We start from the raw sequence: 20,830 nt of genomic DNA, 5'->3' as shown, positions 1-20,830 counted from the left end.
CCTCATAAAGACCTTCAGCAGGATATAAAGCAGTTTGATCAATCGATCGATCAAGGTCTCAGTCTCCATCTTTCTGACATTATTGCATTTAAATATAAGAAAAGCAACAGCATCATCATGAAATGTAAACTTTGACTACCAAAGAAAATGGATTTCTGCGTCAAACTTGGGTAATTATAAGAAACATTCACTGTTAATGTTTAGAAAACATGTATAGAAATGTTCCGAGGATTACGACACAGTGTTGGACAGAATAACGTTTCATTTGTTGTGTTATTAAAACAAAACAATTAGTTACGTTTTCATTTACGCACAAAGTTTAAACAGAAACAGACCTAAGATTGCTTTATTCCAGGCAACCAGACCAGACTTACAGTATGTATGACTTATTTGTACTTGAGTACAGTTTATTTCTACTTGAATAGATATATCAGTATTATTTATACCTCTGGTATTAAGTTATTTAAAAAGAGAGGGAAGCAACAATCTGTATTCATCCAGAACAAAGCTTCGTCTTTAGGGTTTGTTTCAGGATGAGTTCCTCCAGTCGCTCCTTTTGCATCTTAATAGTGAAGTGTGTGTGTGTGTGTGTGTGTGTGTGTGTGTGTGTGCCTTTGTTCACAATGCACAGACAATACATTGATATCCATTGTGTAGACGATAACAAAAGAAAACACGAGTCTGTCAAATTCTCAGTGCTTTTTTTAATGTGTACAACAATATATTTCCTCTTTTTTTATTGCTTTTCCAAACTAACCGTTCTAATGCAGCCGTTAGTCACCAGTTTAACCCTTTAACACTGGTCATGTGCCGACACACGGGCAGGAAGGAAAACCTGGTCCACGTGAACCGAGCGTAGCTTATTCTTGTGTTTTCCGACAAAGTGCAGGAAACATGAAGATACAAAAGAAATCCAACGAGACCACTTAAAAAAGGTATAAAATACTCGTACGCAACTCAAAGACCACCAGATAACAAACATCATATCCACTGTGGAGCTACTGGGATAGAAAAATACAGCCGAGCAAACTGCATAGCAGACTATAGTAGAGTGGAGCTACAGGAACATGGAAGAGAATATTGGAAGTTTGAGCACGACAGTCAGCAGCTAGCACCATGGCAGGCTTCAGTTGTCAGGATTACATCACAAAGATACGGAAACATTAGTTTGCATTCCTTAAAGAGAGAAAAAACCAAACAAAACCAGATGGAAAACTTCATGATCAACGTCTGACATTACTCGTCCATACATGTGTGTCGTCTAGTCTGGGAAACGCTGGCAGGCCTTTTTCCAGCGACAGGCGGTGCACCACTGATCCTTACGCTCCACTCCGTACACTTTACGGCACTTCTTTGCTTCCCCACGACCCTTCCTGTAAAACAAACAAACCAAACATCTGTAAGTTTCTAACGTCACAGGTGATACAGGCTCAGAATTATCACATTTGTGGTAAGTTGGTGCACTCTCCCTTTCAAAATAAAAGCCTGCAGAAAAAAAACAGGGTTGGGGTCAATTATAATTGTAATCGCATACTTAATAATTTCAATTGTAATTTCAAAAATCTGTTGAAACATGATCTTAGAGGTGAATTATAGGTTTTTCCGGGTCAAGGAATTCAATGATATATATTAAATAACCGTACGCCATCCATATTGTGAATTTCAATCTTGCCATAACTTCGGTTCTTTTAGAACTTGAAACATAATCTTTGTGGCAAAATGTAGGTTTACGGGAACAAGGATTGTCATGAAATAGTTTAAAATACTGTAAATTGAATCCAGAGCAAGATATAAGATGAGCAACACAACACTTTACACATGAAAAGGGTGAAATTGTGACTTCATTTAAATATTAATCAGATATTTACATCAGAAGTTTGACTTTAATCATTGTTCATGTTGACATGTGCTGCAAAAATAAACACATCATCAGATTAATGCTGATGCACCAGGATCACAATGGATATAATCTTCCTGAGAAATAAACGAAAATAGATATTAATTAATGTTTTGATGTGGATTTGAACCAATTTATTCACCTTTTAAAAGTCATTGTTGTCATACAGTTGTGGCTGCAAAATAAATCACAATTTCACTATTTCCATGTGTAAAGTGTTGTGTTGCTCATCTTATATCTGGCTCTGGATGAAATTTACAGTATTTCAAACTATCTTTGTCCCCAAAAACCTACATTTTGCCACAAAGATCATGTTTCTATGTCTAACAGAACCAAAGTTATGATAAGATTGAAATTCGTAATAGGAATGGCGGCCATCTTGGATCTTGCTCCGATCACAATTTACACTATTTTATGAAATATGAATTAATTCCTTGAACCTGAAGACATATAATTCTCCACTGATATCATGTTTCTATGTCACATGGAACCAAAGTTATGACAAAATATCCAAATTGGCAATGGCGGCCATCTTGGATTTCTTGATTTTGAGTGGGAAGCGTTGGTGTTCCAGTGTAGATCCATTAAAAATGGATTCAATATTTACTCAAAAACACCCATGTTCACATTCTCATGCTTTCTTCTAGAAGTGAAACATATTTTTTACATATCTGTCAAACTATAACAGTTTAACACAAACAGAGAGGAGAATGTGGGCGTGTCACCTGAAGGAGCAGTGAGCACTGATTGGCTGAAGCCTGTTCTGTTGGAGCCACTGTTCACCAATGCTGACGGACCTGCAGCGAGGCTTCACCGTCTGAGGAGAAACCACACAGTTTAGTACCGTGAGAAAAGAGCACTGGATTCATCAGAGCTCATACACGTATGAAAAACACAACTGCTGTAATTTTTACTGTCCATCAACTTCCTTTCTATGGAGGACGAGAAGTGCCACAATAAATAAGAAAAATATACTGTTTATTCAATAATTAAAATCTCAATAATTAATTAAATCAATTTTACATTTTATTTAATTCTGAAAAGTATGAAGTATAAATATTTGACTATTTTTTATTTATCTCATGGTCTGGTGTTGCATCACTTTATGAATTCATTTTATTTGTTAAACTCGCTTGTCACAGTCTGTGGGGGCGTGTCCTAACACTTGATTGGTTTCCTGCACATCAAGTCAAACTAAATCGATCCCTGACAATGACAATCACGTACATCCTCCATTGTCGTAGACGCCATGATTGGAAAGCGTGAAGATTCATTTAATAATTATTGACATTTTTAATGAGTTAATGAACGCTGTATTTATTTAATTGTGGCACTCCTCGTCCTCCATACCTTTCATGTGTGTTCTGTGTAATACAGATTAAAAACGTGGGAAAGAAAACCCACGGGGATGTTGGTGATGGCAGACGCAGAGGTGGTGGGGGAGGGGCTCCATCCATGGCTGACGGGGCTTCTGGGGGCCACAGATATCTGGACAGGACTACAGGCCTGGAGGAAACATGGAAAAGAAAAATGGCCTCATTTAAACACATAATATAGTTTTATTAGTGATGTGGAAAACCATAAATGATGTTACAACATGCAGAAATACATTTAAAACCTGTAAATTAAAAGGAGCAAAAGTAGTTGGATTTGTTACTAATGTAACATGATATAATAATAATAATAATAATAATAATAATAATAATAATAATAATAATAATAATAATAATAATGTGGCGGTGTTTACAGAGGAGATGAAACAAACCTTCAAGTGAAAATTTCAACCTTTTACATCTTGGATTTTTAATGTATTGATCAATGAAGCCTGTTCTATGGATTTATCTGATGAAACATTTTATGTCCAATAGTTTTAACAGAAATAATTTTCAGAGTCTGTTTTATTAAAGTTATTTTAGTTTCACTTTTGTCTGTGAGTCCTAGTTTATTTACTACTTTGTAGTTTCACTTCTGGTTCATATTTAATTCATGCTTTGGTAACTCTTGTCTTTCTGCTCCCAGTGATTATAAGTGTGTTTGGGCTGTGAGTGATTAGCCCCCCTGTTTCCACTCAGGTGTTCTTCATTCCTAATCAAGCCTCCTTCACTCTTTAGCTGAGTGTTTAAACCACAATGGTTGCTGTTATATTGCTTGTCTCCTAAGTTCTGTTCATTTCATCCAGTGTTGAAAGCTTTCTTTTGTACTTTGCTAATTTTTATTCTTCTCAGAGGGAGAATAAAGTGATTGGTTTCTGGTGCTACTCCTGTCCTCCACCTTCATACAGAATAACAGAATGAAGCAGCCAAGCAGGACCACCAGACGGAGGTGATCCCCCCACCCCAAGCTGTTTTTAACCCCAAATTACCTGGATAGGAAATTTAAAGTAAAAAATATTTGACTGTCGCTAGTTTCCAGGCTAAATCTTTAACTTGCTATTTTCTAGCCAAGATCTTCGACTCTCGCAAGTTTCTAGGGTAGATCTTTGACTCTCCCTAGTTTCTTGGCTATCTCTTTGACTCTTGCAAGTTTCTAAGCTAGATCTTTCACTTTCTCTAGTTTCCAGGCTAGATGTTTCACCCTTGCTAGTTTCTAGGCTAGATCTTTTACTCTTGCTAGTTTCTAGGCTAGATCTTTCACTTTCTCTAGTTTCCAGGCTAGATTTTTCACTCTTGCTAGTTTCTAGGCTAGATCTTTGGCTCTCCCTAGTTTCTAGGCTATCTCTTCGACTCTTGCAAGTTTCTAAGCTAGATCTTTGACTCGTTATTTTCTAAGCTAGATCTTTAACTCGTTATTTTCTAGGCTAGATCTTTGACTCGCTATTTTCTAGGCTAGATCTTTGACTCTCTTTAGTTTCTAGGCTAGATCTTTGACTCTCCTTAGTTTCTAGGCTAGATCTTTGACTCGCTATTTTCTAGGCTAGATCTTTGACTCTCGCTAGTTTCTAGGATAGATCTTTGACTCTTGCTAGTTTCTAGGATAGATCTTTGAATCTTACTAGTTTCTAGGCTAGATCTTTAGCTTTCAAGCGTTTCCTGAAAAGACATAGCAAATGTCCTTTCTGAACCTGAGCAGAAAATGTACCTTTGTCCCAACATATTACATTATCAATAAACAGAAATAACCCTCTTCTTTATGCTAGAATCCAAACCTCGGAACAATCATGGCTCACTAGTTTTTTTTCCACAGTTGTGTTAAAAAATGCAGGAAATACATGAATGAATAGGAGAAACAATATGAAGTTATTTCTAACTTCTGTGCAGTTAAACTATGAAAGTGTCTATTGGTACACGTACGTAGCGTCTTAGGTTATAACCCAATATCGCAACAATTTTTTATGGTTAGAGTAAGGTTTGGTCTTAGTCATGCAACCTAAACTGGCCAATGACTGACCTATCGTGTGACGTAAACTCGCCAAATAGGGGCGCTGCGTACAGATAGCCACTGCATTTAACTGTTCATGTGGTACTTCTTTCCTCTCTCTCTGGTTGGTGAGAGCCTAGACCCGCCCATGGTTTACTCTCTCACTGTCACAAAGCTTCTATTTACAGGCTTTGCAGCACAGGGTAAACGCAGGTCACCAGTGAAATGTGCAGCTTTGTCATGCATAAACAACGTTGAATCTCATTGGCTCGTTGGAGGGCGAGGGAAGGGGGTGGGGGGGTCGGCCTACCTTTAAAACTACGCAGCAACCAAGAAACAGAGCACATTGAGTGATTCTCCATCTTTATTTAAACAGGTTTGTTTTTAAATGTGCTCAAATAAATAATTAAATGTTGGTAAATGCTGTTTTATGTTTACCCTGTTTAAGTCAACAGTCACACACACACACACAGAAGCTTTAACATAAGCAGTCAGGTAATCTGGAAGGACTGTACGCAGATAATAAAACCTGACTGGAGGTTCAGAAATGCATCGGACAAGTTCTGATTTTACCTGAAATTACACTGTTAATGTAAAACTAACATTTTCAAGACATTAAAATAGCTTGAGTTTAAAAAAAAGTTCTTTAAAAACTTGAATACTGTCATAGCCCCTCCCCTTCTGTTGCTCCTGAGCTCATCAGCCTCACTAGTCTCACCTGTGACTCGTATTTAACCCCATACTGTGTTCTTAATACCCCACATCTACAAACTCAATGAGTATATACTGTCTATTATAGTATATACTGTCTACTATATATTATAGTATGTACACTGTCTACTATATATTATATACTGTCTACTATATATTATAGTATATATACTGTCTACTATATATTATAGTTTATAAATAAACCCACCTGGTAAAATAAATAAAATAAATAAACTCACCTGGTAAAATAAATAAAATAAATAAACTCACCTGGTAAAATAAATAAAATAAATAAACTCACCTGGTAAAATAAATAAAATAAATAAACTCACCTGGTAAAATAAATAAAATAAATAAACTCACCTGGTACAGATGCTCTGAGCGGATCTGCCAGAAGCTGCTGGGAGCTGATTGGCTGAGAGGACTGGGTCTGCTCTGGCCTGGTCCGGAGCTGGAGTTGGACCTGGACCTGTGTCTGTGGGCTGGGGGGATGTGGCTCTCCGAGCTCAGAGGAACAGGAGTGGGCGTGGCCAGGGGCGGAGCCTGCTGGGCAGCGTCTGTGGTCTCTGAGCAGATCTTAGTGTAGTAGAAGTCCTCCTCTCTCTGAGAATGGTCTGAGCTACTGCTGTGGGACGTAGAACAGGTTTTATTAACTCCAACGGTCCTTGAAGGCACCACGTAGACTAGAGTCTAACTCGGTGTCACAGCCTCAACATTTGATTCTCTGTTGTTTATTTAATGTCGTAGAATGTTCTAAAGAGCAGAAAACACTGGGAGGGGGTCGCTAGATGCCTTCAAGAAACTAAGAATATTTTAAAAACAATTTGCTTATTTTTACCCTTTTTCTGCAACTACACCAAACTCACCATATTTTAACCTATTTTCATAATTTTTTATTGCCATATTTTTGCTCTTTTTAAAGCATTTTTGCTACATTACTTATTTCTGACACTTTTACATCACATTTTAATGACTTTAATGACTACACATTTTTTCCACTCTACAGATATTATGTTGATGGTTAAAATGTATGTAACCAATTGTTGACTATTGTTCTCTGAGTAACATCACATGATCAAGCCTTTTCTAACATTCCACACTACAAAATAAGTCATAAAAGTATGAATGATTTGTGTTGATATCGTATCAATTTCAGTATCGGCCAATACTCGGTATCATCAGAAGTGAAAACGTTGTATCGGGACATCCCTAATGTTCAGCACTTATAAATCCTTTCCACCACTTTTACATCTAATGTCACATATGTTGACCATTATTGTCACTTTTAACCTTATTTTTGCCAATTTAACCACATTCACCATTTTTCATGCCCATTATTTGAACACAAACACAGAGAAAAAAAGAACTTTTGAATGAAAGTCATTCAACAATCTGTGATTTACTCTAACTTCAGCCACCAAAGCGTGTCAGTGCACTGTTTAAGGGAGAATAAAGGTCCCTTAGGAAAGCTCTTCTTCTCTGCTTCATTGTCTACTACCAAACCTCAGTAGTTGGAACTGTCGCCCCCTGTGGTCACAGATTTTTATTGGTTCTCAACTGTGTTTATCCTCTATCTGTAAACATAAGAGGTTTACATCGACATATTTTCCTGTATTTTTAGAGCATCAAAAAGCAGCACAAGCTGTTAAATGATGTAAAAAGCCACTAAAAGACCTACAAATCTACTAAATGATCTATAAATCAGGCTGAATGTTTCACTCCAATAGAAAACAATGGGATGTTTACAGGCAGTGGAGCCGTGTGACATCATCAATCACATGATTACAAAGATGGAGGAACACAGGCTCTAAAACTGTGAAATAGTCCTATTTTTAAAGGAAATGAAATGAATATGATTCATAATAATGTTAGATTAGAACATTAAATTAAATTTTAATTAGAAGCTTTTAGGCCACATTTATAACAGTGGAGGATAACTTTAACAGACCAACTAATAAAGACTAAATGAAGGTGTTTGATGTCTGTACTATGACGTGGGTACAGCTGCTCACCCCAGATGCAGAACTCTGATGTGTCTCTTTATTCCCACGGAGGATGTGAGCACCTTCCCACAGCTGGGCCACAGGCATCTGTACACCCCTCTGAAGGAGCTCTGTGAAGGGCAGTGAACTGCAGAGTCAGGGCCCTGGAGGCGTCTGCATCTTTCAAACATCAGAGACGCACCTTTGGCTTTTTCACAGGAAGCTCCTCCCCCTGCTCCAGCTCCATGTGCAGGCCTTCGTCAGGGCTGCTGTCCATCTCAGTGACAGACGGCGAGGGGGCGGGGCTTACGTTGCCATGGTCCCAGCTCCAGTAGCCGCTGCTGCCACTGTCTGAGAGCTCACCGTTACCACACTCCATGTCCACGGTGGAGGCAGCGCCACCTAGGGACGAGTAGAGCATCGTCACAGCTCAGAAAAGAATTCAATCATAGAAAAAGTGTTTTACAAAATCCTGGATCAGATCTATAAAAGATCTGCTCTGATTAGTGATAAAAACCCTAGTGAAGCTCTACTAGTACTCACATTTAGAGTACATACTCAGAGCAGGAGAACACTTTACTAGTAGTACTAGTGAGATATTGAGTGTACTAACAAAAACTAGTGAGTAGAGTTTACTATTAAAGCAAAATGATTTACTAGTAGGACATTTAAAAAAATAAAATCACACATTCTAGTTCCTGCCTTGCAGATAGTTTTTTTTTCTAATATGAATATAAACACAAAATTAACCTCAACCATCATCGTATTTCACATTAGACCAGTGGTTTTCAACACAGGGATAGTGATCCTATTTGGGGTCGCCTGGAATTTAAATGGGGCGCTTGAAATGTCTACTAATGGATTAAGAAGAGATTATTGATTAAAGTATGTTTTATTAATAAACTTTGGGGTCATCAGAAAATGTTTAGCCTCCTGTGTGTGTGTGTGTGTGTGTGTGTGTGTGTGTGTGTGTGTGTGTGTGTGTGTGTGTGTGTGTGTGTGTGTGTGTGTGTGAGATGGGACAGACCTGGTCCTGGTCCTGGGTCGGTCTGTGGGGTGTTATGGACCAAAGGGCTACAGGACAGGGTGGTGAGAACCATAGCTGCCATGATCTCGTCCATCTCCACAGACTCTGGGCTGAGGAAGCTACAGACAGAAGGTTTGGTGGGATTAGAACCCCTAACGTTCACATACATCACATCCCTCTGTGTCTGTATGTTCTCCACCTGCTCAAAGCTTCTCCATCTCCTGTAATGTTGCCAGGTTGGGTTGTGGGTGCAACCCTGCTCCAACATGGAGGTTTGCTTCTGTGATGCCTGCTCTCTGCGAACAGTGGTCCATTAACCTGGACAAAGAGGCAGGAAGTGACATCATGATGTCCAACATTATTGGTCCCTTCATGTAGAACCTTTGTAATATGTGGCTTTTAGCAGAAAGACATTCATAATTGCTGCTCACGCACAAAACGGTGTGAACAACGCTTTCCACGCAAAGTTTGTGATTTATGAAAATAAACGTAGCGGTACATGAACTATGAACCTGGTGCACAAGCACTTTGGAGACGTGGAGAAACAACGCTAAACTGTAGAACCATGTTACAGTTCTATGTACAGTTCTACACATATGTAGCTAATAATTATTCAAATATGTTTCATATCAAGATTTACCACATTTTAGAAAAATCTAAATCAGGTATAGTGACGCAAAAAAGGCTCAGACGCTCACACCAAAAATATTAAAACCTATATTTTCATTGATTAGGAAGCCTAGCAAGGTAATCAATAGATAGGAAATAAATTAATGATAGATATTTGTTTTTAGTGTATTTTACAGTTGATTTAGGACCTGTTAGCATTAGAGATGCTAACAGAAAGCTAACACAAGAAGAAGGTTAACTTTTATTAAATGAATTACTGTATTTCAGGCTCAGTAATTGTGATTAATTGTAATCGAACTTCAGGAATTCAGAATGTAATTGTAATTGACTTTCTGAGGATAAAAACATATTGTAATTTAACTGTAATTGAACATGGATCATTAAAAATGAAATTGTAACTGAAAAATTAAATTGACTATAACCCAGTTTCAAAATGTCAATAATAGAACAATTAGTTTAAATTGGCAAAAAATATCATGAAATCTGGTGAAAAGAGGTTAAAAGTGACAATAATTGATCAACATATTAGGTGATAAAATGGTAGAAAGAGTATAAAAGTGCTGAACATGTCTGGAAAGTGGAAAAATGTGTAGAAAAGTCATAGAAATGTAGCAAAAATACATTAAAAGGAGCAAAAATATGACAATAAAAAGTGATGAAAATAGGTAAAAATAGGTAAAAATAAGCAGAAATGGGCTGAAATTGAAAAATATTCTTAGTATCTTGCGACCCCCTCCCAGTGTCTCATGACCCCGACCTTAAAGTTGAAAACACCTGCTTTACACAAAGATTAATTTAATTCAAACCAACATTTGGAGTTTAGAAACATGTTTTTGAATTTCATGACTTTGATTTTCTTTTTTCAGGGACTAAAACTGATTGATGTCTTTGGCGTCTCTGCTCACCACAGTGGACTGGTTGTTACTGCTCTGTGTTGTGGAGACACAGGCCTGTCGTCCTGGTAGTCCTGGTAGTCCTGGTATGGTTCTGGTTCTGTCCTCTGGTCCCATAGCTGCCATGGTGCTGCTGCACGCTGGAGAGACTCGGGGCCACGCCCACCTGTCTGCAGCCAACAGCAAACACAGGTTTCAACTAAACAAAGTTGTCCAACAATAAAAAACGACTGTTGACGTCCCTGCAGCTTTGTTTTTAAACATGTGCTCTTGTACAGTAGAGTCGAGTATATACAGTATTTACAGGACATCCCCAAGCACTTCCATCTAAAAACAAATTAAGATACTCTGTAAAAAAAAATTGATTAGATGAAGAATTTCTGAGATATGGATAGAGCTGCACGATTATTTTGATCAATGTCATAATTACAATTAAAATAACAATTGTTTTTTTATCATGTTAGGGGATAAATCTGTATTTATTTTCCACTACTTACAAAAAAATAATATATATGAACAGTTTACAGTGAAAAATGAAGCTTTAAATTAAAATTATAGCAAAAAAAATTAATTAACCCAATGATTTAAAATGTACCAAGGCTTAACTAAATAAATACACTATTACAAAGTATTTTCATAAAATGCAACTCATTGGAAACAATTACAGATCACATAAATCCACCAAATGGTTGAGAAAGTGTCTGATTAGATATATAATGATTCTAAAAACAATATGCAGCAGAGCACATATTTTAAATGTAAATATTGCCCATGATCAGATTAATTTAATCATTTCAACCAAAATTGTGATCACGATTAAAATTCTATTAATTGTGCAGCCCTAGATATATTATGAACTCACTCTAGCTGGACTGTCTAAAAATAATTTTCTTGAAAAGAAATTAATATAATTATCATTGTGTTCATATGTATATAGGTAACTTATATTATAATTATAACTTGTATATGGGTAATATATAATATTACTGTATCTACATTGACTGTTTATGTATAATGTATATATATATGTGTGTATTTATATATAAGTTAGCTCATAGATAAATTGGTGGTAAAAGAGGATTAAATAAGTCAGCCTTCATCTACTGCTTTTTTGAATGTGTAAATGTTTTATTGAAATCTTCGTACTTTGTATTTTTGACTTATTTTGGAAATTAATTTTTATTTTATATTGTATTGTTTTAGTTTTTACATGTTCAATAATAAATAAATCAAAATGTGTTCAATCTATTTTTAATGGCTCGTGGTTACTTTGAAAAATAGATTATTTCATTTTCAATAAGCATATAAACATTCCTCTTCTGTTCATCTGCGATCCGCACACGCCTCTGAAGGAGACTGGCAGTTGACAGTCCAAACATGTTACGATATCAAAGTAAATTTCCTGAGAATAAAGTTGTCTGAACATATTATTCAAAAATAACTTTCTGTAATTATTGAGAATCATCAATTTTCCCATTTTTTCCTGCTCACACAAACGCAGCACAAAGCTCTGATTTTTCCCACCGTTCAGCCAATCAGCGCTGGCCTGGAGTAGTAAACAAGCGGCTCGGGGGGGTGGGCGGGACTGCGCGCTGATTGGCTGGGCTCTCTTCCAAAAGGACACACCCTCTTCCTGACAACGTGTTCAGGCACGAGCTCAGCGAACCGGAACTCAAACTACTGCCAAAATAAGACCAAAATAAGAGCGAATTTACACAGAAACGCATTAAAACACCGAAATAAACCTGGATTTACACAGAAACAAACCCAGAAACCAGTTCAGCCTTTAAACCACACACTGAGCGGTTAAAGATCGATAATATGTTCGGTTTTTAATCACATGCTGCCAGAACAGATAAAAAATAACTAAATATACACGAATAAATACGATGTTTAAGTTAAAATACAATTAAATCCACCTTTAGAGGAAACGTTACACATAAATATGCACAGATATGAGACACATTGCTGTTCGAATGCATTAATGCGTCATCGGTGGCTGCGATGCAATGTTTATAAACACGCTGTAAAATAAATAAATAAATGAATTTAAACAGGCTGTAAAAAGCCTGTAGTTTACTCTCATTGTTTAACATCACCATCCATCCTCATCCATCCTCATCCATCCTCATCCATGCTCATCCATCCAATGCCCCCCCGCTCTGCTCCATAACACTGCTACCTTCAGGGATTTTCACCCACAACCCAAACACAAACAAGTCCATCAGATAAACACAGACCTACTGGTTGTTGTTGGTTGTAAAGCTCTGGTCCGGTCCGGTCCCAGGCCACCGGCTGCTGTCCCGCTGCCTGCAGACACGGCCCGGCCCGGCTCTGCAGGGGGGGGTGGGGGGGGGGGCCTACGTGTGTCTGATCAACGGACCAATGCCGGGGGAGACAGCTGGACATCATCATCATCATAGAGCAATTATTATTACTGTGTGCAAGAAATATACGACAAAACATAATTACACTGTGTAAAACACATATAGTCAACCAGCGGTACGGGGCCCTCATTCGGCCCTTGGTTTAATTTACCCAAAATTCACATCAAATTGAAAAATACACAAAATTACTCAAAAACCCGAGACAAACAAAAATACACAAACATAACAAAAAATTAAATAAATAAAAACTGGAAAAGCAGCTCATTTCTACCCTTATTGTGATTTCCACCCATGTTGTAGTCCGACATTGATTTTACTTACACTAATAGATTCATTGATCATCAAAACATACCTTTAACATGTGAAATAACAATGAGATTAACTGTAAAATAGTTATTTTATTGCAACCTTGTTACAAATCATGTTCTGTGAGGGTCAGTTATATTTTAGTTTTTCTTTTTCTCATTGAAACACTGATGACATCATCTGTTCTGAGAACCTATGACATCATCAACAAGAAGTTCCACAGTGTGGATGGGAAAATGAATGGGATTAATATATATATATATATATATATATATATATATGTGTTTGTTTTTTTTTCTTTTCTTTTGGTTGCCAGAACATTACCAAAGTTTAATCACCTGATCCTTGTTCCATTTATCAATTTTCCTGAAAATGTCGTCCAAATCCATTGATAACTTTTAAAGTTATTTTGCTAACACACAGACAGATAACATAATCTAATACCGCTCTATGCTTTGCTTCACACTTGGTGATGGTAATAACAAAAAAATTAGGAAACATAATGTCCGCATAGGTGGCGTGTCAGAAGCATTTGCTCTAGTAGTATTTATTTATATGTAGTAGTAGTTTATTAGTAATTTACTTATATGTACAACTTTTTGTATTTTCATTTATGTATATATATATATATATATATATACAGTATCTACTGCTGACACTAATGAATAAACACAGTAAATGAACCCACATCACATGCATACTGTACACACAGATCAAACAGGAATGCATTTATTGTTTGTTGTGTGCGTGTCTGGATTAGTGTTGTCTGTCTGCCCCCCACCCCCCACCCCAGCAGACATCCAGTCAGCAGGGATTTCAGGGTCTGAGCACTGACCCCCCCAGAAAGAGAACCCCCCTCCCAGATTAAAACAAAAAATGACAACAACCCCCTGATCCATCATTCATTTTCTGACCCACTTGTTCCTTTTTCAGGGTCACTGGGATCTGCAGGTTCTTACCTCCTTTTTATGGAGCATAGACATTATCAAAGATCAGTCAAAGGGAGTTTCACAGACGGATCCTAGAACGTTTGGTCTGATATAAGGTGGCAATCTCTCAAAATGAAAAGATAAAAATAAAATAAATAAAATATCCTTCATTCAGATTTTATCAACCAACAACATAACATATATCTTAACTTAATGGCCTAAAGTAAGACTTCACTCACTATGATCAATAGGTAGTCTGATGAAAAATTAATTAAAAAAACTACTCAAACTAAATAATATAACACAACTGATATAGAACACAAATATATATATATATATATATATATATATATATATATATATATATATATATATACATATATATATATATATATATATATATATATTTTAGCAACCGAACAGTTGAAAAATCTCCTTTCTCTCCCCTCCACAGGAGCACTACACTTTTTAAAAGCTCTGATGCATTACACAGCATTAACTTTCTCTGTGTTGGAGTGAAACATAATTAAGATGACTTTGTAAAAACTCTTGTGATTAAATGAAACAAAGCAGTTGTGACTGAGAAGACGCAGCTACTTCTTCAAAGTCTTACCGCTGAAACCTGACACCACACTGTCCGGCTACGTCTTCACTCATTTGCATACTAACAGTGATTGGATACTAAAGGCCGCGGGGAGGTGTGTCTTTGTGCTCTCACAGCGGAGAGACAGAGAGATGAGAGGAAACTGATACTATATCGTCTTTGTGTCCCCTTTTCAACGGATTTTTCTGCTACTTCTAAAATTTTGATTTGAGGAGGCAAGACATTTATTTGAGGGGGCACTGCCCCCTCTTGCCCTCTTGTTCTCCACCTATTTAGACCCAGTCCACCACTAAACCAGAGGGAAAATAGCCTCACATAAAAGCCCTGGTTCACATGTTCCTGAGTAGCAGCTGAGCTAACGTAACATAAATAATTAGGACAAATCCTTTGTTAAGGTAACACTGCTCTATCAGATAAGCAGCTCAGTGTTAAAAAGCTAAATGTGAACTTACAGGTTTGTCGTATTCATTAGATTGTTGTCAGACAGGCTTTACACAGAGCCTATGTTTATCTAGCTCATAAATTAGGTGCATTTTAACCACTTCCTCCAGGGAGAAAAATGTCTGCTGAGTCACAGGTTTACTGACACTGAGTAAACCAGCGGAGCTTGACCTAATGCTGAGGTCACCAAACCACACCCACTCAACGCCCTGACTGTGTCTAGAAATTCTGTTCATAAGAGTTCTGAACAGAAAGAGTGGTTGAACATTGAAGAACAGTCATGTGGAGACAGGACCATCTATAAGGGGGAATAAAGGAGAGATTTTTGGGGTCCATCCATAAAGTCAGTAAAATGATGGTCCATTGTTCTATGAATCTGTGATAACCACATTTATTTATTCATCTGAATAATATCCACTGTTATCCAGGAACATTTATTATTATTATTATAATCATCTTAAAGATGGAAATACTGGTTTTAATCACTAATAAAATGGCTCAAAGTGACCAAAAATGGTGGAAAAGGAGGTGAAATGGGATTTAAAAAACCACAGAAATTAGTTAAAAGTTGCAAATTAGTGGATAAAGGGTTCAATGTGTCAAAAAATATTCTTAGCTTATTGAAGGCCTCTGATGAGCCCCTCCCAGCGTCTTGCGACCCCAAATGGGGTCCTGACCCCAAGGTTGAGAACACCTGGTGTAGATGAAGGTTTCACTCATAAATCCATCTAACTCTGATTTTCATATTCTGAGAAGTAGTGAAAGCAGCGACTCTATATCGCCCAGCTCTAATACGTGTAGGTATGTGGTGTAGACTAGAGGACCATCCTGGGCGTGGTTTATTTGAGGAGTTGAGAGCATTATTAGCTACTGATGATAACATGACAAATAGCAGCTCCACTCTGCTTTGAGCTCCTCTGACCTTTGTTTTACTTGTGATTCAGAAACCACTCCTCCTGTGTGATCACAATCAGCCTGTGAACCATGTGACAGTATCAAAGGATCAAAGGAACAAAGGAACAAAGGCACAGAAACACCTGATTTACCCAATGACATCGGCTGGTTTCACCTTTTATCAATAAGCACTTTTATACTAAATTGTCACTAACACTGAACTATTTATAAAGGACAGCAGAGACATTACAAACTGTATAATATTATTGAACTTTAGCTAAAACAGGCGTATCCTGTACCTGAGAGAATAAATCACCTGACAAACATGAAAGTGTTCACTTTAGGACAGTGTTTTTCAACCATGGGGTCGTGAACTTTAAATAGAGTCGCCTGAAATATTTAGTAATTGATAAAAAGTCATTACTGAATGAAAATATATATTTATATTTTTCAAAATATTCTTGTTTTTCAAATTAAAACAACACACAATCCTCAAAAACTACTCTACACTTCCACTTTGTCAAACATGAATCTAGTTTGAATAAAATGCAGTATAAAGAAAAGGAAGAAAAAATTTAAATAAATAAAAACTATAAAAATGAACAAATTAATAAATGAAAAAAATAGAATGGAATAAAATGAAAAATAAACAAGTATGTATAGTATGAAAATTTCTGCGCTGGCATATATTGTCACTTTGTACACTAATCCTAGCTACTCTAAATACATTTTAAGGTATTTATATATATATTATTGAATTTCTTGACCCTGAAAACCTACAATTCACCACTGAGATCAGGTTTCTTTGTCAAATAGAACCAAAGTTATGACAAAATATCCAATTTGGCAATAAGGATGGCGGCCATCTTGGATTCCTTGATTTTGAGTGGGAACCATTGGTTTACCAGTTTGGATCCATTAGATTACATTCAGCATTTACTCAAAAACACCCATGTAAACATATTTTTCACATATCTGCTGGGAAATATCATTTCACCAGAAAAATCTGTTATGAAATATATTCAAGCAGTCCCAAATTTCCACACTTTGTAATAACAAATTCTCCACTCTTTCAAAATAAAAGCATACGAGATGATTGTACACATTCTGTTTATTCTGTTACAAAAAAGAAGAAGAAGAACGTATAGATTTCAGACTCAGAGAAGACGATTCATGATGAAAAAGTCTTTCTCAGATAAACTCTTCCATCCATAGGTTTACATTAGTAATGGAGTCAGTACAGACATTGTTTTGTGTAAAAAATTATAAAAGAGAGTCAGTTACGTTAAAGGTGAGTTGGTGACAGACACTTCCTGTTCATTGTTTTTTTTCGTCCATTTCAGGAAAGGTCATGTGTGGGAAAAGATGTTGACCCTGATGTTTCTTTGGTTTGAACGTATGAAGCCTGGGTTTTATTGTTTTTTATTAAATGTTGAGGGGGCGTGGCCGTTCAATGGGTTTGTGCTTTGGGCCTGTTCAGGGAATTCGGAGGCATCTCATTGTGGCTCCTCCACGAATAATCAGTGTCTGCAATTTCAAAACGACACAATGTTCACCTGCACGTGTTCATATACAGTAGTTAAGGTTTCATTTATTCAGACACCTCTGAGGAGGACTGACAGTTGACAGTCAAAAACATGCCAAGAGATCAAAGTGAATTTCCTGAAAAAAAGTTGTCTGAATAAATGAAATGTCTTTAAATGTGACAAAAGGCTTACTGGATGTTCCCGCAGTCTTTGTAGCATTGCTCCCATTGGCTCCCTCGTCAGTCTGCAACACAACACAACACAACACAACACAACACAACACAACACAACACCACACCACACCACACCACAACACAACACAACACAACACAACACAACACAACACAACAGTGAACTCATGGTTAGTCGCTAATAATGACTCATCAATAATAATAGACGTGTGTAGAGATGTTGGATGAATGGAGGGTAGGCGTACCTTTGATCCGCTCACGTCATAGGCATTAGTCGTGCTCCTGTAAACAAGGATACATATAAAAGTTACTAGACAGCTGTTTATTAATGCACTTTTAATTTATGTCACAACTTTGTTCAGATTTTCTAAAGGTTTGCACTTTAGAAATAGCATCAGAAGTTACTCTTTGATGTATTTTAACAGTTATTTCTACCAACTTTGACTAATAGTGCAGGTTCCACTAGTGTTTGTGAACTTTTCACAGGAATAGCCCTGAAGACTCCAAATGGAATTTCAAAATAATGTGCTATATCCAAGCATTTAAAAAAAATCTAAAGAAGGAAGATTAGAAGCTGTTGTAAAAAAGACTTTGGATCTCGTCGTACTTGGGTACAGACTCGTTTACAGTAAGTGTGATTTAACTCAACATTAGCATCAGCTAGCTTAAAGTGTGCCTGGAGTGTAAATGTATATAACAAAGAATGTGTTTAATGTGTTATCAATAAACAAATATGTGCACATTTTTATTAAAAAAAAAAAAAAAGAATGATTTTTATACCTTGGACATAAACTATGGAGAGTCTCCATTTTGGTCAGAAAATGACACACTTTTGTTTTGTACTTTAAAGTAATGGTGCATTGTGGGAGGTAGAGGCTAACAGTGTTCATTGATTGGATGATGATCAGCACCTGAACCAACAGGTAAGTTCTCCTGACAGAGTTCATCATTTAGACACAAGGAAATAAGAGGGACCAATGTGGTGGGGGTGTGGTTAGTGCCATGACACCCCCATAGTATCCTCTGTAAGCAGATCTGATCTGAAAATGTACGTTTACAAGCTGCATTCTGTTTATTAGCCCATTAGCTTAGCCCATTAGCTTAGCCCACAGATCCCTCTGTGGGCTAAACGTTTTCAGTGTGTATCCCGTACCGATGTTATGGAGTTAACGTCTGATAACTCTGACTTAGTGTCGTTATTTGGCTCAGAGACGCTAAACTATTGTTGTTATAGCAACCATTGGCTTTACAGTCCACCGTTGTTCAGAAACGTGACCCAGCGCTGGATGATGATAGGTTAGCGTTAGCACTGCGTTATTCAGCCTGTATGATTAAAACTCACTACATGTACCATTTAATGTGACTTATTCCTTGTTCTGGACATTGCATTAATGACCAAAATACTGTGCGCGGTCGGACTCTTGTTTTCAGGACTTCTTCTCTTGAAGTTTCTGTTTGGAGGGTTTGAGACGTGTTCTGTGTTTTTTTTGTTTTATCTTTGAATTCAATTCAACTTTGTTTATATAACGCTAATTTACAACAAAAGTCATCTCAAAGCATCACTTCACTTGAATACACAATCACACATTTCGTCTTGAAGAGGTAAACGTTTCTAAAGACTTTGGCACATTGGCACCATTGTGCGTCGGTGGTTCAGCTCTCATTCCTTTGAGTTTTAACACCAGTGGAATGCACAGAACAACACTGTGAAGAATGTGAATGTGTTATTAAAGCTGCTGTGTCACCATCACTGGTATGTTTGGGATGACGTCCCCAACGGGCGTGTCAATGAACGTCCTTCAGAGATCTTATTGTCCCCATCAGTGTGTTAATGATCTCAATGATTAAAGATCTGTGACGTGTAGGGCTGTCACTTTAACACGTTAATTGTGATGAATGGATTACAGAAAAAAATACTTTGTCATGAATATTTTAGCACTCCAAACAGCGCGGAACCTTTCTCATTTCCAGAGTTCCCGGTATACCCAAAGAACTGAAGTATAGCCTGCAATAAAAATATGGGAGACTGCCGAGGTTCTCAACTTTGTTTGAGTTAATTTTGGCTTAAATAAAAACACCGGATGGAAAAATACAAGCCTAGTTGTGTGCAAATCGAGCAAGAAAAAGTTTGCCGACCACCGGAGCTACCACCTCAATGCTAAACATGTAGCAGCTAGCACCTCAATGTTAAACATGTAGCAGCTAGCACCTCAGTGTAAAACATGAAGCAGCTAGAACCTCAATGTTAAACATGTAGCAGCTAGCACCTCAGTGTAAAACATGTAGCAGCTAGAACCTCAATGTTAAACATATAGCAGCTCGCACCTCAATGCTAAACATGTAGCAGCTAGCATGGACAACTAATGCAGATACTCTAACAGTGCTAACTGCTATATGCTCCAAGCACGCCGTGTTGCCAAAAACTGGACAAGATGACAGGGTTCAGTGTCAAAATTAATGTCCTGTTGTTTTATTTCACGTGTATTTTCTATTAATTACAGATTGATAAAGTACAAATTAATATGACACGCAGCCTTTGGGACTAGTTTCAAATACAGAGGAATGTAAATGTTTACGCTTGCATCTGTTCTCGTTTGTTGAAAACAAACAATAAATGACTTCATAAAGACACTTTGTTATATTCCTGTCTTTTGATCTGCCACAATAATTTAAATGAAATTAACTCAAGTTGAGGGTGTTTCTCAGAAATTTTTAGGTGCGATTGAAAAATAGATGAATGAAATTAATTATTTACAGAGCATAATTAGTTAATCACACCATTTTTTAAATCTCTTGACAGCACTAGTGACGTGACTCAAGCAGCTCATCCCTAGAGATATAATTGATTACTAATCTCTTCATCATCCACTCGACAAAGGCAACTCCCTTCCTCTAAAACCACCAGTTTGACGAGTCGTCGCTCTGAGGGTTCGGTCGTGATGAATTACAACAAACACATTCCAGGGCACAAAGGACCAACCACCACTTGTTGACTTGTTACATTTGGTATCAGCAGAGATCGATTGGTTACACATAGTGTAAGTATAGTAAAATA

General features: G+C 37.1%; 1 protein-coding gene across 2 annotated transcripts; it reads right to left on the bottom strand.

The window, feature by feature from the left end:
* Positions 1-736: 736 nt before the first annotated feature.
* Positions 737-12,927, bottom strand: LOC114459435 (zinc finger protein 395-like). 2 transcript variants are annotated; one of them, XM_028441688.1, is made up of 10 exons: positions 12,738-12,927; positions 10,510-10,667; positions 9,174-9,292; positions 8,975-9,093; positions 8,150-8,349; positions 7,978-8,078; positions 6,329-6,590; positions 3,302-3,403; positions 2,623-2,714; positions 737-1,373 (listed from the first exon to the last, which is right to left on the bottom strand). In XM_028441688.1, exons 1-10 carry the CDS (start codon positions 12,916-12,918, stop codon positions 1,262-1,264), a joined length of 1,446 nt encoding a protein of 481 aa, XP_028297489.1. In that variant the 5' UTR covers positions 12,919-12,927; the 3' UTR covers positions 737-1,261. The 2 variants fall into 2 exon arrangements, with proteins under 2 accessions (XP_028297489.1, XP_028297490.1); XM_028441689.1 differs by having other exon boundaries at positions 6,329-6,587.
* Positions 12,928-20,830: the final 7,903 nt, after the last annotated feature.

Source organism: Gouania willdenowi, unplaced genomic scaffold, assembly GCF_900634775.1.
Source record: "Gouania willdenowi unplaced genomic scaffold, fGouWil2.1 scaffold_312_arrow_ctg1, whole genome shotgun sequence".
Classification (NCBI taxonomy): Eukaryota; Metazoa; Chordata; class Actinopteri; order Blenniiformes; family Gobiesocidae; genus Gouania; species Gouania willdenowi.
Note: the sequence above shows the minus strand (reverse complement) of the source record. Positions and strands in the feature narration are given on the sequence as shown.

Bases quoted from the DNA above. Each gene is read 5' to 3' on its own strand.
- LOC114459435 (XM_028441688.1), bottom strand. From the start codon at position 12,918: ATGATGATGATGATGTCCAGCTGTCTCCCCCGGCATTGGTCCGTTGAT. The intron at 3,404-6,328 runs GTGAGTTTATTT...TGTTTCCTCCAG, and splicing joins GCTCAGAGCATCTGTACCAG to GCCTGTAGTCCTGTCCAGAT. The intron at 1,374-2,622 runs GTGACACGCCCA...TTTGTTTTACAG, and splicing joins AGTGCTCACTGCTCCTTCAG to GAAGGGTCGTGGGGAAGCAA.